The sequence below is a fragment of the Eleginops maclovinus genome, chromosome 22 (genome assembly GCF_036324505.1).
Source record: "Eleginops maclovinus isolate JMC-PN-2008 ecotype Puerto Natales chromosome 22, JC_Emac_rtc_rv5, whole genome shotgun sequence".
Classification (NCBI taxonomy): Eukaryota; Metazoa; Chordata; class Actinopteri; order Perciformes; family Eleginopidae; genus Eleginops; species Eleginops maclovinus.
In genome coordinates, this window is record NC_086370.1 from 17,106,481 (window position 1) to 17,132,224 (window position 25,744).

The 25,744-nt window shown below is 41.4% G+C and overlaps 1 protein-coding gene across 1 annotated transcript in view; it reads left to right on the plus strand.

Moving 5' to 3' along the window:
* The window catches only part of adam12b (ADAM metallopeptidase domain 12b), a 76,945-nt gene that overhangs the window by 39,666 nt on the left and 11,535 nt on the right, over positions 1–25,744 (plus strand). Inside the window, exons 7-20 of the mRNA XM_063875662.1 lie at positions 350–415; positions 1,107–1,178; positions 1,579–1,748; positions 2,411–2,495; positions 5,596–5,744; positions 14,325–14,502; positions 16,990–17,079; positions 18,410–18,605; positions 18,723–18,831; positions 19,296–19,494; positions 22,420–22,497; positions 24,374–24,482; positions 24,800–24,938; positions 25,385–25,493. Of these exons, the coding sequence (XP_063731732.1) occupies positions 350–415; positions 1,107–1,178; positions 1,579–1,748; positions 2,411–2,495; positions 5,596–5,744; positions 14,325–14,502; positions 16,990–17,079; positions 18,410–18,605; positions 18,723–18,831; positions 19,296–19,494; positions 22,420–22,497; positions 24,374–24,482; positions 24,800–24,938; positions 25,385–25,493 (1,749 nt within the window). The remainder of the gene's footprint in view (positions 1–349; positions 416–1,106; positions 1,179–1,578; positions 1,749–2,410; positions 2,496–5,595; positions 5,745–14,324; positions 14,503–16,989; positions 17,080–18,409; positions 18,606–18,722; positions 18,832–19,295; positions 19,495–22,419; positions 22,498–24,373; positions 24,483–24,799; positions 24,939–25,384; positions 25,494–25,744) is intronic.

The window sequence follows — 25,744 nt, forward strand, 5'->3', positions numbered from 1 at the left end:
ACTTAATTACCCCTGAGTAATATATAGGCATTGCAATTTTAAGAGCATTAGCTAAAATAGAAAATTGAAGGACTTTTTCTGAACTATACAATGATGATGCATAACATTTCTAGGCGGTTTGTAGCTGCTTTTTGGGTGCAAGGCACACATTTATCGCCAAAAGTTAGATAAAATAGCTCATATCCTACCAGCTCTAAAGCTCATGGTTTGAAAGGGTTTATAAAACGCTTTCAATGTAAACCCACAGGAAGTACTACCTAGTTATTGTACTTCTAATGTGTGCCAGTGTGTTTTTTTTCTTCAAATATCAAAACATTTCTAACCTACAGCATTTCTGTTTTTACCCCAGCATAAAAGGCACACTCAGAAGACAACAAAGTACGTTGAGCTGATCATTGTTGCAGACAACAGAGAGGTAATGCATCTATCCTGCCATATCCATTCACAAAAACAACCAAACACACAACCCGTCATGCTTTAAGCAGAAAAAAGCAGGGTAAGCTGTGGAAACACTAGAGCAGTTCCCTTTGGGGCTGTGGAATTAGGTCAGTGTGCAACAAGCAGTGTGGTCTTGTGGCAGAGGCTCCGTTTTGACAGGAAGTTGCTGAAAGATTCCCCAGCAGGCCAGACAGGAAACAGGAAAAAGCCTAGTGGATACAGAAGAGTATCCCCTAAGCACTGACGAGCTCATTGTGGGGTTTCCTCCTGGCAGCACTCTGCTAACGCCTCTGACCTGAATGGAAAAAAAGGAAAGTAGGTTGTGTGGGTTGTTAGGCTGAGATCTGAGTCCAGCACCAATGCAAGTGGAAACAGCAAGTCTGCATTTTGGATCAAAAGCTTTGCAGGCTGTCAGATCTGCCAATATACCTGCTCCCTGCGGCCTCGCCATTTGTCTCTCTAACACTGGGAGATTTTGCTAGATCCAGATGGTCACAGCTTGACAAGCTGCCTCACACTCAGGAAAACATATTGCCTTTTGCTGGTATTTTTTTCATGCTTTTTAGTAATAACTGTAATTATACTATAATCCATGTTGTCTTTTTTCTCAAATTCTCGCTCCAAATGTTCACATTTTTAACACTGATTACATTTTGTTTTGGTTACAGTTTCAGAAACAGGGGAGGGACGTGGAGAAAGTGAAACAGAGACTGGCAGAGATAGCCAATTACGTGGACAAGGTACAACATCCTCTTCCTTGTGCACGGGGGGGATAATTCACTTTCTAAAATAGAAATATTGCTGGCAGAGGAGATTAATGGGATGACTGTGATATATTAATGTTCCATTAAAACAGCTGCTTTTAGTCTTTATTAAATCCCTGCCATAGATGAAGATCTATGGCTAGCAGACACATTGGGACTTACTTGAGAGAGCATAGATAGAGGCATGGAAAGGATGTGCTCTGATCATGTGAAAAACATGAAGAGATTCTTCCACTAACGCACACATTAGCCTTTTAGTCATATATCAAGCAGCCATATTGAATAACCTAAGTATCATTGCCTCACTCCTTTTTGAAAATCTAAGCTGTTAACCTCAGCTGGCATTTATTTTCACACTGACCCTCCCTGCTAACAGTTCTACAGAGCCCTGAACATCCGGGTGGCCCTGGTGGGTCTGGAGGTGTGGAGTGACTCTGATAAATGTCCCGTGACCCAGGATCCCTTCAACACCTTGCACGAGTTCCTGGATTGGAGGAAAGTCAAACTGCTGCCCCAGAAACCTCACGACAACGCTCAGCTCATAAGGTGGATTTTTTTTTATTAAAATGAAGATATCAAAACCTAGAGACAGTATTCGTACAAACGAAAACAGATCCTTACTGGGCCATTAGCTGCGAATGTGCTTTTTCTTTACATTAGTGCAGACTATTTCCCAGAGGATACCATGGATTATTACACTGACAGCGAGTCACCCGTTGTTTACCATTCATTTATTTCACTGTTGTATGTATATCACGTTGTTGAAAGTTTCTTCTTGTCACATACTGGAATTAATGTTGTTTATATAGATCCCCCGTTAGCTGTCATCTTGACAGAAAGTCGCATAATGAAATCTCTCCTGCTTGATGGCGTTACAGAAAAACTATATTTTGAAAGTACTGTAAATGTTGAAGTTGTTTTAAAACTATTGTATTGACAAAGTAAGGTGATACACTACATCTGAACCCGAAAATTATTCAAATAATTACTGGAAGATCCGCTGTATTATCTTATTTACGCTTACATAGTGCAAACAAGAAATCCAAAAATAAGATGCAAAAAATGGAACAAGGGAGACAATGTTGCTGGTAAAATGCACAACATGCAAATACTTAAAATGCTTAACAGCTAGTACATCCATAAAGAACTGTGCACGTTTTTCCTAATAACATTTATCCCTTTGTTTTCCCTTCTTCTGTGGTTTGCAGCGGGGTTTACTTCCAGGGCACCACCATTGGCATGGCGCCCATCATGAGCATGTGCACAGCTGAGCAGTCTGGAGGTATTGTCATGGTGAGTATCTAACCTCCTTGCTGCTCCCACACTCCTCTTCCTCTGTGAAGCCAGATGTTATCGGAGTGGACATTGTTCAGATTAGGCACGCTAACACAATCCAGACATGACTTCCACAGAAAAAGGTGTTCGTTGTTTGCTGGCAGGAAGTCGTGATTTTAAACATTATGATATGTTTGTTGGCACTCCCTCAACATTCATGGCCTCATTTCTTACCACAAACACCCTCGTGCACATAAAGGAATTAGACTGCAGATAGCACCCCCTCTCAAGGTCTGTTTGAGTCTTGCTATCATTCAATCAGGCTTCCCCGAGGCATCTTTAAAAGGCTTGGTGGGGCACAGAGGGAAATCAAATGTATCAACATTTAAAGAGACCCTACAATGCCTTTTGGGTTTTCCCTTCCCTGTAGTCTGGTATATAGTGCATGTAAATGGTCTGCAAAGGCTAAAATCAGAATGTCCCTCAAGACGACGTTTGGACTCTTTGTTTACATCTATAACATAATGATCTCCCATGTAACACTACAACTTCTATTGGCTAGCATTCCAACACATATAACGTGATAGGCTAAGAGGCGAACATCTGTAAACGGTTGACCAGTCACAAAACAGAGTCAGCCAGCTAACCAATCAGAGCAGACTGGGCTCTGGTTTAAGACGGAGAGTGAAAATATGTGCTGCAGCACAGGAAGTATGAGGGGGAAAAAAAAAACACAAAGGCACAAAATACAGATATGAACCTTAACATGAGCATGATAGGGCCCCTTTAAACAAAACCACATATGCATTTTTATGAGATGTGCTAAATAGTTTATACCAGCTCTTACAGTGCACAGATTAGAATTTCATTTCAACACAACATTGTGCATAACCCCTGGTACACTAAATAATTGCACAAAGCAAATTAGCTGGAGGAGCCAGTTGGGTTCCTCTGCCTCCAGTTGACACACATGCCTAATCACAAAGTGGAGATTAGCCCAATGCCATTACTCCGCAGCCCAGATGTGTATTCCCCATTAATAGATATGTTTTCCGCTGGCCGTGGCTGCTGTAAGGCATCTCCAGATGTTTGTCTTCCCCATTACTTACACATGGCAGATGGTTTGGATGGAGATTAAAGGGCCATGTAACCAGTTAGAGGGCGTCCAGATGAGATGAACCATTTCTCAAACCATACACAACCATGTGTGTTAATCAGCCTCCAATCTTTTATTTGGCCCACATGTTCTTTCAGTTTAAACACCATAATGTGATTTATTGTTTTCCATTAAACTCACAACTGTCTTTATATGAGAATGGTTAGGTTTAAACTGTGGCAGCTGGCAAGATCGCTTTCTTTATACGGTGTACTTTTCATTGAGTTACTAGAACATATATCAGACAGACTATCAGAGCATTTCTTTTGCAACAAACACTATCAGATTCTGTCCATAACATCGATAGCTCAGAGTGCCTTCAAAGAATTCACTTCCAAGAGTTTCATCCATTTTTGCTGATATCACAGTTTTTTGTGGAGAGGCACTCCTATGAATTGCTCACACACACACACACACACACACACACACACACACACACACACACACACACACACACACACACACACACACACACACACACACACACACACACACACACACACACACACTGATGAAAATGACAGAATCCCAAGAAAGTTTTCCCATCCTTCTTTTTAAAAGGCGGGGTGCAGCTCCCCATCTTGCTGCTCTGTAATCAGAGCAGAAAATAGATTTGTCCGTCCTCAACTTTGACACATGACCCTGCCTTCGAAGGAAGCATGTGATTTCCGCATGTACTTTTCTCATGTGGAGAACCTTTGAATACCACAGTAAGATATACAGTAGCTACGTGGGTGACCTATTTCTCAGGGGTTGCCAGATTTGAAAGGCTGAATCATGCCTTGTTCACCCTACACAGCAGCTGTATTTTTGCGATATCATAACATCACACGGATATCCATCTTGTCAAGCTTCAAGTAAGGAGATTCTGTTCGAATCGAAGGGGTTGAAGGGCAAATAAGAACTGGAGAGAATTCTTTCAAGAGCAAATAATAGTACTGAAGATCTCAACGGAAAATGTGATTTTCGCTTTTCGTGGAGTGTTGCCTTGATAGATGTAGCCATGGTTGAGCATTGTCATCGTCATTGTTTTTTAAGCTTTGTTAAATATATAAATAACATGCCAACAGTTATGCAGTATTATCTGTTTTAACTTAAGGCTGGAACATGCTTCTCTGGGTTGCAAACATGAGAAAAAAGTCAATGCATTGATTCAAAAAACCAACTCCTACATGTTCATGTGTAACGTACGTACATGTGATTCGTATTGATCTTCTAATCTAGTTGTCAAATTTTCCTCTGTCAATGTGGGAAACGTATCCAAAATCAAACGAATATGGTAAAAATTATTAGGTCGATTAAACAGTGTTCTACTGTTACGCATTACATGAAGTACATCGAATGTCCTAAAACACAGCTGTGTGTACCTCTTAATTACAATTCAGAATAATTCATTCCAACTGTAGAATTTAGCTTAATGACGCAGAATGATCATATCATTACAAGACAATACCTTTGGAAATGGATGGGAAACTTTCATTAATCTCCACCTGTCCCTTTCGCAGCCTCACCTTGGCATAGATACATTATTTACAGAGGCACATTGACTTTATTGCTCAGTCACCCTTCCAAATGCCATTCTCTGTCTCTGTCTGCCTTGTGAAGGGCAGTGTTCCCGCTTATCCATGCAGCAGCGAGACACACAGCGCTAGGTTTATGGAGCTTACTGCAGGAGCTGTCTTCACTAGAGGCCGGTATGATTGGGTCTGCAGGGGTAATGGAGTCGCAGATGAATTCAGGCTTCCATGAGCAGAATAAGTAATAGAAGAAGGATGAGGGGGCAGATCGGACTGTTACTGACTGTTTGGGTAATCTTCAGCTTGAAAATGGTCTTCCTTGAACAGTCACTTCACTTTTCCTGAGTGACGGTGATTTTGCTCTTCATGCATGGTCAAACTTACAAAATGACACAGAAGTAAAATGTTCTCGTGTTTCTGACGTGTCCTTTTTTTCACACTGCAGGATCACTCTGAGAACCCGCTGGGTGCAGCCGTGACTTTGGCACACGAGCTTGGACACAATTTTGGGATGAACCACGACACGCCGGAGCGCGGCTGTGGCTGCAGGATGACCGTTGACCGCGGAGGCTGCATCATGACCCCCTCCACAGGGTGAGAACTTTTGGTTATCCTTTTCTTAATAAATGTAAAGATTTGCTTCTTTTTGATTAAGAGATATGATTAAGCTTTTCAACCGAAAAGGAAGACACATGTTTTTGCTGCTGGACTTGTTAAGGTAGCTGTAATCTGTAGCGAAATTCGTATTAAATGTCCACTGCCCCACACTGTCATACTGTATTTCAGACAGGTTTACAGTTAGGAATTTAGAGTGTCTGTGTGTGGGTGCAGTGATTTAGCACCAATTACCCTTTTAAAACCTTGTTTCACACAGCTACTGGATTGAATTGTTTATCAGTCCAACATTTGATTATTTATTCAGGACTTCTGTTTCACTTAAACAGTCGAAAACAAGCGATTAAATCTCCCATAGTGAGCTCCACAAGTTGGATCACTTTCATCTGTAAATTATGATCCATTGTTATGTGTTGTTGTATGAGAGGAGGCACACACACACACACACACACACACACACACACACACACACACACACACACACACACACACACACACACACACACACACACACACACACACACACACACAGGCACACAGAGACACAGACAGTTTGGCCTGAGACTAAAGCAGCTGCTTTTGAATTCAACTTGTGTTGCCTGTGCTGCTGAGATAACAATGCTGCTGCGAGTGATGGACTCTGCAACTGTTAGTAAACAGCAAACAGATAAGGAGAACCCAGAGCGCAATACCAGATTTCGCTCTTGGTCCGGTGCCAGCCTGGTTTGTCTGATGGTGAATCCCGCCAGCCACAGACAAATCTGGTCAGGATAAACTCCACAACACTGTGAGGAAGAAGAGGACTGAAGGCTGAAATACACAGCTACGCAGTTGTTCAAATATTTTATTGAGTTTTTAAAATCCCACACTCATATTCTAAATTCCGAAGATTACACAAGAGGGTAAATGTAAAGAAATGCTAACATACGGTTATTTGTAGTCTAATCAGAATTACAGTTTCGAAAATCTGCTAAGGTCCGAAGGCTATGATTCAATTTATAACATGAAGCAGGCACACTTCAATCCATGGCCCTTTGAATTAAGTAGTATACGCTGTGACTATTACAATTACACTTTGAAATTTAAAGTAGATATAGGCTTTAATTCTGTTCAGAAATCAGCAGAAACACAGAAGAAGAAGAACACAAGTGGTCTGTGAGCTCATCCTTCAAAAAAAGCCACAGAGAAACACATAAATAATGTATCCTGCTATGTCCCAGAAAAACTTAAATTACCTTATACTTCACAAATAGACAACAGAGGGAGGGAAGGGGCTTTCTAAAAAAGAGTGCATGACAGTGTAGCCGCTGGCAACAGTGAGCTCATCCTGCTCGTCTCCTCACACATTTATTTCAGCAAATAACACCACTAGATTTATGCACTGTGGTTGTTACATATGCACTCAGCGTAATGACATGATGACTTCTCAAAGATTTTAAATTGTAATGAACAACATGATCTAAATGGGTGAAAATTAGTCACCATGTTATTCAATTATTTACACCAGAATTTGTTTATAAAGCCCAGTGGTTACTGCTATATCATTATGAGATCAGACACATTAAAAGTTGAGAGACGACCTTTCCTTCTGAGTAAAGTTTGAAATCGATACTCAGTGGGGTGCTGACATTTTCCCTGGCAATGTTCCCCTTTCTCCTAGTATCAACATTTCCCTGTTTAATTATCAATATTTTATCCGTGCATTAACCATTGCTTGCTGAACGTTTGCACTCATCGACTTTTACGATGGGGTTGATCTTTCAAAGATTCATATCTAATTTCCTTTATGTAGCCCAGATTTACAATCAGCAAGGCATACAACACTCTGTCCCTCAAAACTGAAGATTTCCTTCAAACTTTAACAGGGAAAAGAGCAACGGAACATAGATGGAATAGATGTTGTTTGTAAAGAATAGCAAACATAATACAATTAATATGTAAAGAATCAAATAATACAAAGAGAGCAACCATATATAGGATCAGTTTCAACAGCTTCCAGATGCCAACTACATAATTGCATTGATCGTTTCTATTTAAAGAATATGTGAATGTGGTCCCTATTTTTATTTAGTTTTCTGTGAAATGTGTTGTTAGCTTGCACATTTTTAACTTTAGTCCTTTGGCAAAATGTTGGACAGCGGCTCTATGAGCTGATTAAGCGACTCTCTGCTGGTTATTTAGCGTCGGCGGTCCATAACTTGAGCTTTTTGGATCTGTCTTACTGCTTTCATTATTTCAGACAACTGTTTTCCTTAAAAAAAAAGCTCTCCAGCACCAAAAGAAAAAAATGGTGAACATAAAGTACCATTGAATATCTGACGAGAGAGATAATTACCTTATGAGTCAGCTAAGATTAAAACAGAGCTTAAAAGAAGTGAATATTGGACTTGTCAGGTGGCCACAAACACAACTCTAAATTCATGTCGCTCTGGATCTGCCAGATGCATGAAACAAGGCAATTTTCCCCAAAATGTTTTTCAATGTTGTGGTAATATCTTATTTGACCTCTTCCAAAAGTGAAACTTATTTAGCTTTTTATAATAATGATCATGTGTGTGTTTGTTTTGAGGTTTGATCAGCTGTGTTGTCTAGACATTGTTGTTGTCTAGATGATATCAGAAGTTTGTCAAGGGATAATATCTTGCCTCAGTGTATGAGCCGGCTTGAAAGATTAAAATTCTGACTTTACCCAAGTTCACTTCTGCCGGGTTATCTCCCTAATTGAATTTCCTGAACTGTCTGCCCGATTCACAGTTTCCTGTTGACAAAACCCCAACAACTTCACAAACCTATGTAGAACTCATTTTCTCATCACGATCTGTTTAAAAAAAAATGGTATATATTAGCAACCTCCTTTGACCCTATGCCAGGATGCCTCCTGAATGATAAAACCCATCTTTATAAAGCAGTGTAGCTCATTGGACTATGCGTTTGGGATATTCCCAGCTTAGACTTGCTAATGGAGGAGGGGACAGGTTGCATCTAAATGACGTGATTATCACTGATGCTGCCAGCTGCAATCAAGGCCAGGGCGAACGGAGAGGGATCCGCAGAGAGGTGCTTTATGCCTGAATAGACATGCGGAGCAAGGAAGCACTCCTTATTTGTGTCTTTCATCTCCCTCTGTAGTAAAGCAGGGGCAGAAACACAAAGAGGTTGAGGTAGGAGACAAACAGAAGGAAGATGACAATGAAGTAATTGTTTCGGTACACACGTACGAGCCATGAAATATGGCCACGAGAGATTTGTGTCATAACAATAAACCTTTGAGGGATGGATGAGGGAAACGAAGTTGGACATTTTGAAGTGGGGATGTCTTTTAGGAGTTGAGCTAAGAGTTGCATCATGTGAACATGGGGAAAAAGCTCAAAAGTATGTATTGCGTGTTACTTGGGACAGAGGTGAAGCCCAGCAGGGAGCCAAGGGTGGACTTTGAGAGGTGAATTGTTTGTCAACGCAGTATGATATAGCTTGTGAGTGTTGTTTTTTTCCTTGCCGAATTGAGTGCAATTGAGGTGAGATGGTACAAAATGTTATTATCTGAAGACATTCTGCAGAGGAGAGGAAGACAGATAGGTAGTTTGCCGGTGGGTAATTGTTGTCAATGAATTTAAGCTTGTGTTTTGCTTCTGTTTTTCATGATATTTAATCACCAAAGGCTCCTGCCAGTGGTGCAGCCTAACATTTACCAAAAGGTCAGACACGTCTCTCCTGCTTAGCTTGGACTAAATGCATGTCAGTCAGTAGAGCAGCTTAGAGAGCGGTAGAGACAGCTTGATGTCAGTCAGAGAGACTGCAAATAGAGAGCCCTCATGTGACCGATGTGTGTGTTCCTCCTCCTCTGAACCCTCTGGCCTCACGTGTAGAGATGATCAAACTGACGGGAATCATCTGTACCGCAAATATGGCTTTAGATCTGGGCAAAGCTCCTTGGCACACAAGAGACTGTATCTGTGTATAATGTAAGGGCTTTGGTAGATTTTCTTTTTTACAGAAAGGCTGCATGACAAACAGGCGGTTTAGGATTTAGAAGACACGGGCATGCAGGAGGCAGGGAGGGTCTGGCGCTTCCTGTAAACTCGGTTTTAGCAGCCTAGCTCACTGTGTGCTAACAGGTAATATGTTCCAAGACTGGGAGTTTTTTCTTCTTCTTTTCAATCGTTCTGTTTATTAAAAAAAAAGCAAAGATTCCTGTCCACAGTACTGCTTTTGTCAAAATCCAATTCACCCCAGTACATTCAACGTCGAAATCAAAGTGTGTGTGCCAAGATGAAGCACCGACAAAGACAGGGAACAAAGAGACTGCAAGCTCTGATGGAGACTAAACGCAAACATAACTTTTGTTTGTGCGTACCCCCTCTAACCCACACCACTTTTTAAAAAGTCTACAGACATGGTAACACAGGAGCGGCAAATACTCGTTTTTCTTGCCTCTTCAAACATTACTGAATGCAATTTACAAACTATAAATGTTCATTTTCTTTCCTTAAACATATGGCCAGAACAGAAATAGGGGAAGAATGAACAATCCCTCTTAAGTTAGAGAAGTAATTCCGTATGTTTACTAAAAACAAAGCTCTTACCTCTTCTGTAGATTGGTTGTTTATATGGCATTAGGTTGTCCACGGACCATAACAAAGGTTATATCATGTTGTCTTAGGAAAATATAAATTATAATTAAAAGACGTTTAGCTTCACAGTATAACAGATGTTTAAGGCTGTAAAGCACAAAGGAGGTTATGTGTTTTATTCCATAATCTGCCTTCCAAACATTATTAACAGTTAGAAAAGGAGCTGACTAATTGGGTTTTGTTTAGCGGTTGTGTGTAGGGAAATGTGTTCCACCCCAGCAAACTTCACCTGGAAAAGGGAGCGGGGCTTTATGGTAATATTATCCAGGGAAACCTACACTCTGTGCTCGGCTAATTTCCTGAACAGAGGAGCAGCTTTGTGGTCTCAGCTGTAATAACACACACCTTCTTTATGGGCCTAATGAAGACTGAAATCTGTACGTTTTTGCTGTTTGTACATTTTAAATTCTGATTTATTGTGTGTCTCTCTGTGGGTTTTTTAGTAGTAATGTGACTTCCTATCCTAGTGGTGGGAACATGGTTGTTGATTTTTGGCTTTTCGATTTATTTTGACTGAGGTATTGCTTTAAAATATGGCACTTTTTTTAAACGTATCCGCATGTAGAAAAAAGGTTCACAATTGAACGAACTGCATGCATACAAATGAAAATGTTTTTCAGTCAGTTTCTTAAAATGAGTAAAGACAATTGATTCTGCCAAGGTAAGATTGTTTTTTGACAGTTTTATGAAATGTCACAGTTGCATTGCTTATTGGTCTTTAACATTGCCCATTCTTCTTTAGTCAGTATCTGCAAATTATCTGCATTTGATATAGTCTTTTCCTGTTCATTTACATGCGTTTTATTCCTCTCCTCCAAATAAAAGCTACAGCCGTTCAGCAAATGGCACAAAAACACTTGCAAAGCATTAGTGCTCATCAGTTCCAGGACAGTATCTCGTCGGTGTATCTGCTCCTCTCATAAAGAACTGCACCGGGCAGCAACGAGTGATGGAGAAGCAACATATTCCTGCAGCCTCCCTGGACACCTGATGACGCCTTCACTGAATTTATTACCAGGATGGAGCGGGCACCTGTTACCCGGAGGGCTGTCGTCTGCAATTATCAAAGCCCTGTTCATACACAATAGCTGGCCACATTGGACATCAGTTAAACATAGATCATCTGGAAGGATTTCCTGGCTCCTGCCGCGGCTGCTCGAAGTGCCCTCTGTTTTAAATAGTCAAGCATATAAATGACAGAGCACGTTCTAATGGCTCACTTATATTAGATAGCTGCGTTTAATTGGCTTTAAATGTCATTTCACTCGTTCAAAATCCAATCTGTAATGTTGCAATACTTTTTTTGGTTTTGTGACTCGGCTTCACACGACCTTGGTATTTACGAGTATATATTGTCATTATTTTAAATCATGGAAACAATAGGAGGGCAGTACAATATATTATTGATGGTTAACATATGCTTAGAAAGGTTAACCTTGAAGATGAAATGTGTTTTTTGTCAGAGAAGATCAGTGTTTTAGAAGATTAATCAGATTATAGTCCACACAAATGAGCGCTTTCTAATAATCTATGTTGTTTTTAACATACATTTATCCTTTGTTTCTTCAGAAGACTTTCTATGTGGGTCTAATTTGGTCTAAAGAAACCTGGTTTTACTCGGTAAAGAAATCTCCGCCAAACCTTTAACATTAATGCCAGTTTATTGAGAACAGACTTTGCCCCTTATACACATTTCAGCCCCTCATGCAGACCCCAAAGCATGCCTGTGTTCTGTTATCAGTAACGACCCATGCTATTTGCAAGGGACCTGGTTGGATGGTTTATTCTAGATTTTGTGCATGGGTGTCAACGCACAGGGTAGCAAAGCTCTTATTCTGTTTGTGTAACGGTGGTAAAAAAGACTCAAAGTGGAGGATTAAAGGAGCAGACGAGGGCAGGTGGATTGGCTTTTGGTCAGTGGCAGATGCAAGCAGCTGACACATAAAGTTGGACAGTGTGAGTGATGTTGACCCAACAGTTTCACCCCGGGGTGGGCGTTAGAAGAGGATGTTTTCTTTGTTAAATATTGGATATATGTGTTTTCATGGAGTAAAAAAGCTGATGTCTTTTGCATTTAATGCCTCTATTGTTATCTCCAGTACCCTCTGGACGAGCTTCACTATAGTCGACTAACAACAGTGAAATAACCATGCAGTTACATCAGCCAAATCCCCCTTAGGCGAAGGCAAAGCATCACACACTAATGTTCTCCTCTGTCCAACGCCAGGCTCCACAAACATATTCTGTGTAATGTTGACTTTTCACAAATCTGCCAGAGCCGCAAGCTCTGCAGACAGTCTCCATGCACGCCCTGTTGCGTTTGAGGACCCCAGTTAGTCTTTTGCTGCATAAGTACGTGTATGACATATTTCTATCTGAAGTCAAGCTTTTCAAGTATCAGATGCCAGCCGCCTCTCGCTGTGCCATGTCTGCCGACTCCAGCCAGAGCTCTGTGCCACCCCACATCCTCCTTGTGCTCCTTTTGAAACTAAGCTCAGTCCCATTATGACTGTGGTATGAGATACTCATTTTAAACCTTAAAGCCTGCTTTCTGTGTCAGTCCCTTTGTGAGGCTGCTTTTTTAGCTAGCTGGCATGAAGCACAAGGTCGAGGGATGGTTGAATTCCTATTTTACTATGTGTTGTAGTTGAATATATCCTGTGGCTTTTTTAAATTATGCCATCAGTGTGTTTAGTTTAGTGTTTTAGTTTATTGAAGAAGATCCATGCGCAAAACAATCAGAGTCCAATACAGTACATTACAAACTTTTAAAAGCTAAATGTACAAACAGTATACAACATATAAAACAATGTCATTCATATTAAACAATACATTTTGTGGGCTCAAAGCGGGCACAAAGTCCTCAGAGGGTTAAGCACATGTTTAAAAAAGGTTTCAAAGTTACACTGTTAATTTGCTGTGAGCCCAAATAAACCCCTTTCTAAGAATTCATTTAAATAAAAACTTTTTTTTCAATCTTTTTTCATTTGTCAGTCTCTGTGGTTTTCCTCCCTCTGGTTAAGCAACACAACTGATGACATTTTAGGATTTTATTCCTTATATTTTTTCTGCATTAATGCTTTTCCATCCCTTTCCTCATGCCTCAGTCTCTTTGCTCTGTTTCTGTCCCCACTCTGTATTATTCTGTTGTTTGCTCCGACACATCTACATATTATTTTTGTTTTTCTCTCTGCCTATTTATTTCTGGTCCTTGATTTCTAGACTTGCAGAAGCTCACTCGAGCAGCAGGGCCATTCCCCCGGGCTTCACAGCTGTTATTGGCATATCACACAGTTTCATCTTTAAAGTCATAACATTCTCCCATTTTCAATACCAAATCCAATTTCTTTCCTCACTAAATTAGACATTAGTCAGCCCTTCAGGTAAGCGATACCAGGGAGGGAAATTAATGTGTAGGAAATGATGTGGTTTCAGTCTTGCTTTTTTATCAATGTTCCACCTACACACATGTGCTCGCACACACACAAGTGATCCACGTCCAACAAACGCCTCCTCACACTCTTCCCTCCAGTCAGCTGCTTAAATAGTCCCAGTGCTGCCAGGATGTGCCTCTTGAAAATGTAACTGCCAGAGAAAATGTTTCTCTGGATATTTGATGGCCAGTTATGAATTGAGTAGGATTGAAAATCTATTGACCCGGGGCTTATTCTGTACAATGTCACTAGACCATTAAATGTGTGTGAAAAGCCCTCTTAAATACAAATATTGAACAAAGGACCCAGTGGAAGCTCTGCTCATGTTCTGCCTCGACTGAACGATGGATCCACTTTTATTACAGATCATTTTGCTTGTAATCCTTCTGTGTCCAGGGCAAACCCGTGACATTTTACATGTCATGAAATCCATCAAGACCTTAAAGCCATGTTTCTTCATTTCTATCAACTTTGTTTTTCCATTTTTCTTGTAGGTATCCTTTTCCTACGGTGTTCAGTACTTGCAGTAAGAAGGACCTTGCTGCCAGTCTGGAGAAAGGCGTGGGCATGTGTCTGGACAACATGCCCGAGGTCAAGGTGCTCTACGGTGGACAAAAGTGCGGCAACGGCTACGTGGAGGAGGGAGAAGAGTGCGACTGTGGGGAGCCAGAGGTAAGGTGGAGCCCAGGGGCCTTCATCCTGAACTGCTTTAGTGGAGTTGATCAATCTGTAACACATTTTTTGCTGTAAAGAAAATGTAATCACAAAAAGCAGTTCAGAAAATCTATTTCAAGTCTTCGATGATTGAAGATGTGTTGTTAATGTGATTCAGAAGTGTTCTATAGGTGGTTCTTTCCCAGAAATGTCAAGCCGGCCTGATTCTCATGTCTACTTACAGTACACGGCTCCTTCAAATGTATAAGGAAGCACTCTCACCTCATGCTTTTCTGACTTCACTCCCTTCACATAGCCTATGGCGCAAAGAAAATAACAGTAACTTTCCTGTAAGCAATCATCCAGAACACTGGAAGTCCCAACAGCTCCCGCAGACCCCCCCCCGACCAAACACAACAAATGTCAGGTTAAATTTTCGGTTGACATTGACGTTGTGTTTGCACCTTAAAAGCATCGAAACCTGCTGTAGAAAAAACAGACTAAAAGCTCAGCAAATCACCCGAGGCCTCCTATATAAGTGTTTTATTTACATCACACCTTCCCTCGGTGTCCCACATGTGCTGAGCAGTGCTCTGACAGACTGCCAGGAGGACTGCATGTCCTCGTTGAAGGCCCATTAATCAAACCACTATCCAACTGTGACAAAGGAAGCAAACAAAGCTGAAATAAGCTTTCTTTGGACTGGCAAAAGGCATGTATCATGCATGTGTCCACCCCCTTTGTTTCCGCCTCAAACTGCAAGGCACCATGGGAAGTGGACTAATATGTGGGAAGCAGGTATTACTCAGTTTCAGGGATTTAAAGATTTGATGATAATTATTTATACTTAAAAATATCTCTCCAGGTTGATGGTTTTACTGGGGAATGTTCTCTTGTAAACCAATATCATATTCCCCAATTTGATTATCTTGCTAAATCTGATTCATTTCAAAGATTTTAATGTATATAATTAAGTTTAGATTTGAACAATTTCATGAAATTGACCTTTTTCCAGGTGAGAAAAACTAACCAATTACAATGTGATATAATATTCACAACCTGTTGCTACAAGGTCAGCTAAAGATATTAAATAATTTAATATGTATCTGATAAATTGAAACAGTCTGATGGATTTTACAACTTATTCTCTGCAAGCTGTTTACCTAGAATACTGGAGGTAATGATGTGGCTTATCCTTCATTATTTATTTGATAAACATTCATTTTTAACTACGTAATTTTGGTGTTACAGAGTGATAACAAGAAATGATCTTTGTATGGGATATTTGATGCTGAACAGCAGCTGTAATGAGCATTATAACATATCTATTGAGGAGAAAAGAGCAAGACTTGATGAGACATCTGTTAACATCAGAGTTTAGCTGTCTTTTTTAACCATAAACAAGATCTAAACTGGTCCTGGCTATCTAAGTGATCCCTAACCAGGATTAAAGAGAGCTTTGTTTTTTAAAAGAATAAATGTTTTAAATGGGCATTTTAAAATCTCTTTAACATGACTCAACAGTGTGTTTGCTTATTTGGTGTTGCAACTAAGTACTTTTTCATTTACAGGCAGCTGTAGGTAGTGTTTTAGTGGAGTCATGATGTTTTACCACCAACGAACAAACTGAATGATTTACATTTGTTAACTCCATCCCCTCACCACAAAGGGCCTACTTGTTTATCTGCCGCCCCACAAAGACAGAGAGATGAAAGCCACCTTTTCTCCCCTTCTCTAAACAATAGACTTACATCAGGGCCGTGAAGTAAACATCCAGACTCGTAAAACCGCACAAACTGAAAATTAGACGTCCGACGAGCCAGCTGCCCCCAATTCCCAGCCTTCATCAAATCTCTTTTTTACCTTGGAGCCCTACAAGCGAAACAGCCACGTTGAGACGGGATAAATGATAGCAGGAGTTCTGTTCCGCATGCAATGCGTGACACTACTTGGAAAACAAAGCTGACGTGTCTTGGCATTCAAAGGAAGATTAACATTGCAACACCGTCCCTGAAGCCTTTACAGCATTACTTCTCTTTCCCCTCATGTCTCCTCTCTCTTCTTGTCGGTTTCTGCCAGCAGCACTCTGATCCTGTCATCGTGGTGGAAGTGGTTACAATCTTCGCCTCTTAAAAGCTCAAGATCCGACCCTGCTTCTTTCCATGATAGCCTAATAGTAAACTTCCACTAACTAAATCAAATCTCAGTTGAAGATCTTACATCCCTACTGCTACACCAGATTTCTATCTCGTTTCACCTCACCCACGCTATTGACCCCACCAAGGTCATCCTGTTAAACCCTCCCTTCCCAAATCTAGAACATATGAGCTTGAGTTAATACATGTATGTCTCCATTCAAAGTTCTCCAGGTCAGAGAAGTGGGAATCCCCAGACAGGAAGTCCGCTCCCCTGACCTGGAAGTCTTGATCTGACCGGGAGCAGCTGAGAGAGCGAAGATCACGTCCACATGATGTTAACTGTTTTCTTTTCCTCCCCATATCCCAGGAATGTATGAACCCATGCTGCAACGCCACCACGTGCACCCTCAAGGGAGATGCCGTGTGCGCCCACGGACAGTGCTGTGAAGACTGTAGGGTAAGAGTTTCTTCTTCTTTTTTCACATTTAAAAAGCCTTTTTGCCAATCTCATCGCTGCAGAGGTTCTGAAATTGCGCTTTCATCGCTTCTATGAACATTACACAAAGCCATACTCGGCAGAGATGACATTTTTCAATTCAAGTGCCAAGACCCAGACTTTCTCTGTTAATTCTCTCTTCTAGGTTATTAACAGATTCATAATAGTGTGCCCTTGTGTATCATTTAATAGCGCAGGGCAGCTCATTCCAACTTTGTGTATTTTACCTCAAGGCTGATTTCATTTATGGATAAGATCTCAAGTTGAAAAACAGAAAGTTATCTGCGGTTTTTCGCTTTGACATGAACATCTTTTTACTGAGCACTTTAAAAGCGTTTTGTCTCTTTGAAAAGGAATATTTGTTAATTAGATTAATTCATTTCATTATGTCCTCGAACATGTCCCTGCACAGACCTCCAAATAAGTCCTTCTTTCTGCTTTACATTGAAACATATTTGAAATCCTGACAAAGAACTCAATATAAAAAGATGTTCTACTTTACACTATAGCCACATTTCATTGGTGTTTTTATCTGCAGATCTATGTATTTTAGACATAAGAGTGCCTTTTACATTCATTCTCATAATTGAATGAAACCTCAATGCTCTTTTCTTGTTTTCTGTACCCTGGACGGATCATTTATTAAATGTTCTTTTGCGTTTGACGTTCTTTGTTAACTTGTTCTTCTTTTTTTTAAGATGTGTTTTGGGGGCTTTTTGCCTTTAATCGGATAGGACAGTGGAGATTGACAGGAAAGTGGGAGAGAGAGTCGGGGTGGGATCCGGAAAGGACCACGGGTTGGGAATCGAACCCGGGTCGCCGGCGTACGGTGCAGTTGCCCCATCGCGCCACGGCCGGGGCCCTTTGTTAACTTTAATTGTGGAGTACATTTTTCTCATGACAGCTAAAAAGTGTTGTTGTTTTTTTCACCTCTGTGGCACAAGGAACTTTCCTTGTAAGACCTTCATCAGGTCAAAATGATCATTTGTCCTAGCCTCAGCTGTACTTTGGGAGTGTCTTGTGCTAGCATGCTAAACAAAAATTGAGGATGTTGCATGTTTTTTACTAATTATTCTTTACCTCAATGGAAATCATCATGAGGTCAAGGAAAGATCTGAAGGATAAAAAAAACCTGCAGTGCTAACCCAAAGAAAATGGGATTAGTAAAACCTGATGCTTTCAATATGTAACAATAACAGAACATGTAACCACAAGCATTGACTTTTACAGATTTACTCTGCAGATTCTATTCCTGAAATGGCTCACTGTCTTGTACCGTTTGTATTCACAGCTGAAACCGGCTGGCACTCTGTGTCGAGAGTCCAGCAACTCCTGTGACCTGCCAGAGTTTTGCACCGGTGCCAACCCTCACTGTCCAGCCAACGTCTATCTGCATGACGGGCACGCCTGCTACAGCGTGGAAGGCTACTGCTACAACGGCATCTGCCAGACGCATGAGCAGCAATGCATCACCCTGTGGGGCCCAGGTAAATGAAATGGCTACTGATCAGTTGTGTACATCCGGTTTACTTTTATAAGGGGAATATTTTTCTTCATTCTGGTGGTTATGTTTTTGCATTTTACTTGTTTGTCTTTGTGTGCAGGAGCAAAACCTGCCCCTGGGATCTGCTTCCAGCGAGTCAACTCTGCAGGCGATCCTTACGGGAATTGTGGGAAGGATTCCAAAGGCTCCTTTGCCAAATGTGATGCGAGGTACGTTTCTGCTGCTGCACCGATAGATAGATAGTAGAGGTACGGAGGCATTTCTGTGCAAAACAAAACTGATTAGGTGGTGTCGTTAGCACTCTTCACTATGTTGTGGAATCTGACATGTGATCTTCAAACAAAAGTTTACACAAGTGGAAAATGTAATTTGAGGAAGATAGCAGCTAATTATAGTCTCTGAAAGTATCTATGAATCATTTCATGCTCTTCTTGTAAGGTAATTGTTCGAAAGATCTCCTCCCTTCGGGTGAATCCTGTAATCAGGCCCTTTGTTAACTGATGTAATTGCTTTAACGACCGTAGGACTGAAGCACTGCGGCACTCTTTTATCTTTATACATCTACTCTTCTTTGTGTTTGATTGACAGGCCTTCATGCTTTATTGATTAAGCAGTTTTACTATCTGTCCTTAATGTTTATGCCCACGCTTGTGTTTCTGTGTGTTGTATGCAGGGATGCAAAGTGTGGTAAAATTCAGTGCCAGGGGGGAGCCAACCGGCCAGTGATCGGAACAAATGCTGTTTCTATTGAAACAAATATCCCGCTCCAAGACGGAGGACGAATCCTGTGTCGGGGAACGCATGTGTATCTGGGCGATGACATGCCGGACCCTGGGCTGGTGCTGGCTGGTACCAAGTGTGGAGATGGCACGGTGGGTGATCGCACAGAAACATTTTAAAGAAGTCATTTTTAATTCTTGTGTCTCAACTATGCACAGGTATCTATAAAACCAAATTAAATCACAGGTACTATAAAGAACAGTAATGCACTGAATAAGCTGCTTCTGAAAGTCATGCCTTATATTCTCTAATTATTCACCTCTGTAATTTACAAGTTTTTTCTATAGCTTTAGAATTAGCTGTTACCTTTTGGTTTATTGCCCTGTAATCACAGCATGGAGCTATATTCTGTGTCCTCTAGAGACCCCAATGAGACTGACAACCATATGAGCCTAGTGTAGTATTCCTTTGGGTGCTGAGTACTGCAGTAAGGAGGTGAGGCAGAGCCAGAGGGGCTAATGAAGTTAACTCCTGAGGAAATCCAGTGATCCGTATATAGACATCGTGCTGAGGGCTGGACAAAAGCGTCATGGCAACCACTTATTTTATTAGGTGTGCCTCTCAACTTTTCTCCCTCTTTGTGCTGCCCTCAAAATTTCTCTTACCACCACAGTGAAATCAGGGCTTTCTTTCAACACAAAGGAGGTAGAAAAGGAGCATTGGGCCGGAGCACTTCCCTCCTTAATATAATATGCGGCTCAGACGGGCATTGTCACCAAATTTCTCTGCCATTTTATCAATAATTAAATGCATAAACATTACATTTTAAAGCACCTTTAGCAGAAGTACAGACTTTGGTAGCTTGCTTCGATGTTTACCGGCCTCTACTTTCCTTATGGTACTAGTTGAAATGTTATTCAGCTACATAAACATCAAGGCAGTTAACTTACAGAGTTATAACTCTGTGTCTGAGGAATCTTCCCCACCCCAGCCCTTCTGGTTCTCCCTGATGGGATTTGTTCATATCCAGTTGTGCAAGACATCGTGCTTTCTCACTATTTCCCGAAACACTGAAAAATATGATGCAAGTTTTGACACTTGGCCGGGGCCCATCCAGTCGACACTTGCTCCTTTAGAGATACCCTTGGTTTCTCCTTTATATTTCTCACAGCTGGATGATTGCATTCGCAACACCCCTCGCAGCTCTGGAGTTAGCTTGTGAACATCCAGCACAATTGGGCAGCTGGGTTATGCTAGAAAAAGAACCAATTTTCTACAATGTACTGTCAGACTGGAACTGTGTTGTTTCACAGTCCTACAAGTCCTCGCTCTTTTCAGTTATCTCAGGGGGCTTGCCCTTGGAGCTAAAAGACCTTCGGGCTTTGTGTGCTAAATGGCAGGCTGCCATGTTAGCTTGTGTCCTGGCTGTTGTCTCTGCAATATGTGAGTGAGCTCCACACATTATCTGGGAATTTTCCTGGCCTGGGTCTTTGTCATCACGGGCAGTTGTTGTTTTCAAAAAGGTTTCTGTTTTCCATGACAATCAGGGCGTTAGGTTCACAGCACATGACCCGCACAAGCAGCGATTAGAAGAAGATAGTCGCTCCAAACTCGGTTTCCAAATGGAGAGATTATTCTAACACAGAAGGAAGAGCTGAATTTTGCAAATCTTGTTCATGTAAATCCCAGCATAGTGTGTGCATAGGTTATTCATCTCTTGATCTGCATTAGGGATTGTGAAACGTGTGGCCCAAATGTAAATTTACATATTTTTAAAGATTGTTTTTAAAATGGTATTCCATCTCAATCAGCATCCATACTGTCGGAGGAAATATCTGTCTGGGCCAGTTGAAAAAGTCCGGACTTCCTTCTCAACACTTATTTTGCAGCTATAAGAGTCTAAAGGCTCCGAAGAATAAGTGGCTTGAGGCCGACAGAGTTTGATGCAAAATAACTATATGTCAAAGACGGAAGCAAAGTCCGAGCAGACCCCGGGATCGAAATCTTTGTTGTAACTCTTTTTCACAAACGTTTGCATTTCTCTACACTAACCGTCACATAGACCGCTTCTTGACCTTCACCACCATCAAGTGAGAAGAGTTACTGCTACTGTTATTTTCCCAGTCGTAACCTCGTACCCCATTAGCTTTAGATGTGAAGAATATTTAACCTGAACCTAACATTACCGTATATTACTATACTGTAATTATCTGAGTATTATAATAGTAATAATAACTTAAACTTATATAGCGCCTTTCATGGTACCCAAGGTCGCTTTACAAATAGGGAGGAGAAAAGGAGAGTGGGGGTTAGGGATCAAAGGACTTAGTGCAGAGAAATGTTTTGAGGTGCTTTTTGAACATGGGCAGTGATTGGGCAGAGTGAACGTGGAGTGGTAGACTGTTCCAGAGTGTGGGAGCATTGGCAGAGAAGGCCCTGTCCCCAAAGGTTCGCAATCTGGTGCGGGGAGTGGCCAGCAGGTCCTTTGTCAGAGGACCGCAGGGAACGAGTGTAGGGGTGGAGGAGATCTGTGAGGTATTGTGGTGAGAGTCCATGGAGAGATTTGTAGGTGAGCAGGAGGATCTTGTAGGTGATGCGTGACTTGACTGGCAACCAGTGGAACTGTTGGAGGATGGGAGTGATATGCTGCCAGCCAGGGCTTTGTGTGGGTTAGAACCCTGGCAGCTGAGTTCTGGACGTACTGGAGTCTGCTAAGGGCCTTGGTGGGCAGTCCTGACAGGACACCGTTGCAGTAGTCCAGACGGGAGGTGATGAAGGCATGGATAAGTGTCTCTGTGACTGAATGCGTGAGTGAAGGCCGGAGTCGTGAGATGTTTCTGAAGTGGTAGAAGGCAGACTTGGTGATGTTGTTGATGTGGGACCGGAAGGAGAGAAAGTTCTACTCCAGCAGTACTTTCCTATTTGTTAGAGAACATGCAACAGGTATAAATCATGCACCTGTTACTAAACTGTGCACTTACAAGATAAATATGATCCAACTGTACACACATCTTCCTTTGTCTTGATCTTTATTAACTCTCTCACTAAATGCCTGATGATTTTCCCCCTCTTTATAGGTGTGCCTGAACCGCCAGTGTCAGAATGTCAGTGTCTTCGGAGTGCACGAGTGCTCCGGGAAGTGCAATGGACGTGGGGTGAGTGCCAATGATCTGCTGGTTCAATATTTAGTGGTAAATGATACACTGTAGCAGCTGGAACCATGCAACACCCCTGGGAAGACTCGTATGTGTATCAATTGAGTCACTTTGTACAATTGACCAATATTAAGAGTGTCTTACCGCCCTTAAGCCGCACACAGTCGCTGAGCAACAGTGTATTTACAGTGCAGCCTGTGAGTTATGGCAGATGCTCCCATTCTGTGCGATCAATCTTCATTGTCCCACTGAGGTTAAATCAATCCCATTTAACGGCATCATTTATGGTCTACTTAAGATGTTGTCCATCATCTTCTCCCTGTACAGTGAGAGGAAAACAGTGCGGCATCGCAGTGAGAGAACACAATGCTAGTTTGGTTGCAGTCTAAAGAAGATGTTCACGTTTCTCTCTCAGTTTTTCATATCAATAATTCAACAGGGGGTGACTTTTTGCGTTGTTTAGTTTACAGGAGTCACCAGGGACTAGTTTAGCTCAGAGTTATCTCTGATCGTATACAGGAAAGAGATTATATACACTTGTGTAATCCACAAACTTTCTCTTGTTTTTTCTTTACTGAACAAACACCTCTGAACCAGTTTAGTCTATCAATACGAAAATAACATTGTTATTCTCAGCAACACAGCTGCCAGTGGATGTTTTCACTGCAATAAGAAATAATCACATTGAAAATACTTTGCAGGAGAATAAAGTATGGAGAAATTGCTTCCCATTAGAAGTGTTGACTTGAGCTGCATGTTTCCCCCCTGCTGAAGAATCTGCCAAATCAATTTGTCTTCCATTTTCTCAAAACACCCCCATCCCCCCTTCCCCCACACCCACAGTACGAGACCTGACTGGAAAAGCAGTGATTATCTGATTTTACTCTGGGAGTTTTAAAGAATATTGTTTTCTTGCAACCCAACTCACTTTATCTCGCCCGGCATGTATTGACTTTTTCAGGCACATTGGTGTCTATATGTGTTGCTTTTCTATACCTTTTACACCCATACAGACATCCTCATCAAACAAATATATATATATGTGAAGAGCAACCTTTCCTGATGCATCAAACATGGCATGAGAAATTGGAGATCCGGAAGAGCCAGTGTGTGCATCAAGTAAAATGAGTTCTTCAAATGAGTGTACAGTGGAGATGAACCATCCCTGCATACTTTTTATTAATATTTATGTTTGGCTCAATAGGATTTTAATGAAATATGTGCCCACTCTCATTTTACAGTTAGTGTGTCCTGAGCTTTAATTCAATAAAGACAGATCCTTTCCTTGTGGGAAACATAAAGAGATTTGCTCCGCTGTTGTAACATTTATCTTAATATACAAAATAAAAACATCTCCTTGAGCCCCCCCAAGTGCCTCTTAGCCCCCGGTGTGAAGAAGTGTCCGTCGCCTGGAGAAAGGGAAGGCACTTGACTGCACGCCTGTGCTTAATGTAAATCCCCCACAACTCCCTCTGCACCTCCCTCCCTTCATCCCTCTCTCCTCCCTCCACACTGACAGCTGGCTGGCGTTACCTCGCCGAGGGAATCCTCCTGGATCAAACTTGTGCACAGGAATCCTGAGGCTTTACGGGATCCCATGCACATGTTGTATCTATTATGACTCTCGGTACACACGCATGCAAAGCCAGTGTCCTTCTTTATTAAAAGTCACTTCGACTAACTGAAAGAGAGTGGTTTATGTATGAACAATAAACCAAATCAGATTTCATCTTGTTATTTCTGGATGGACTCATACATCATTTAAATCTGGGGTTTAGCTGGTAGGAATACAAATGCCTCTCGCTACTACTTTATGCACAAAAAAGAGGAGTATCAATATTTCATTTGATATACCGTACCACTACCGTGTTTGCAGGTGTGCAACAACAAGATGAACTGCCACTGTGAAGCACACTGGGCGCCTCCACTCTGCAACAGCGCCGGCTTCGGTGGGAGCATCGACAGCGGCCCGATGAGACTGGCAGGTAGTGTGCACGACTTCATTTCCATCCTCTCTCATGTAGAAAACCTTTTGTTGTAGAGTCACTTGTAGATTGATAAGTAGTTTAGAACGAAGTGTAACTTTTCTAGAACAACTTCCATTCAGAAATACATTACATTGTGTTCAGTATGTAGCTTTAAATGTTAAAAGAGTTTAAGTGAATAACAGAGAAATGTGATTTACACACTCTGCTGCTGACGGCGGCCCAGCTGTAACGGTCTCTGCGTCATGTCCTGTCATTCTGTGCTGTAGATGTGCGTGTGTGTGTATTAATGTGCGTGTTGTCATATATGGCATCAGCCGACAGTGCGGTCATTACTGTGGCGATCCTGGTAACGCTGATCAGCTTGCTGGTCACCACCCTCATCATCTTTCTGAAGAGGAAGACTCTGCTGCGGCTCGTCTTCAACAATAAGAAGAGCACCTTGGAGAAACTCAGGTGACAGGCCTCCTCACAAAACATTACAGAACAAAGAGTCAGTGAGCTTTGATTGTGGCATTTATCAAGTTTTAATGCAATAAGTCATTGATTGTAAGTATTGAACAGATGTTTTCATCACAGTTGATTTTGTCATCACAATCAAATAGGGCTTATAGTTGTTTATTAAAGTAATATTTTAAAGACAGGGGAGAAATAGCCTATATCTTTTAAACAGCTGAGAAATTATTTATCTCAAAAGCACAAATTTAGAGACTCTTTCAGACCATCAGGTAAAATACAAACAATATATTCACTTAAGTTATATTGTATATATTGTATTTCAAAATGTAGGTGAAAAGAAAGGATAATAACAAACCAAACTGCAATACTGTAAGTGCATTTCTAGTATATGGTAAAAACAAAAAGCTCCATTGGATTTTGACATTTTTGTTTTGTGTTTATAGATCTTTGGAGGCCAGCAAGCCAACCAGCCCCCTCAGGACTCAGTCCATGTACAGACCCACCCCAAAGCGCAAGCCTCCACCCAAACCCTCTGCGGCCAACATTTATAAGGTGAGTCACTCCCTGCAATACATCTGTCACGGCATTAATAATGTGCATAACGCATGCACATATACACCCATGTGTGTGTCTGCCATTGTCCATTTGATTTGAATTATTTTGTAATCACATTATTAGATCACTTCAGTAGCATCCACGCCTCGGTTCAGACTCACCATGCTCCCAGGCTTGTTGACAAAAAGAAATGCTTCATAATTGATTGAAAGGCACTCTCTCTCTCTCTCTCTCTCCCTCTGAGAAAT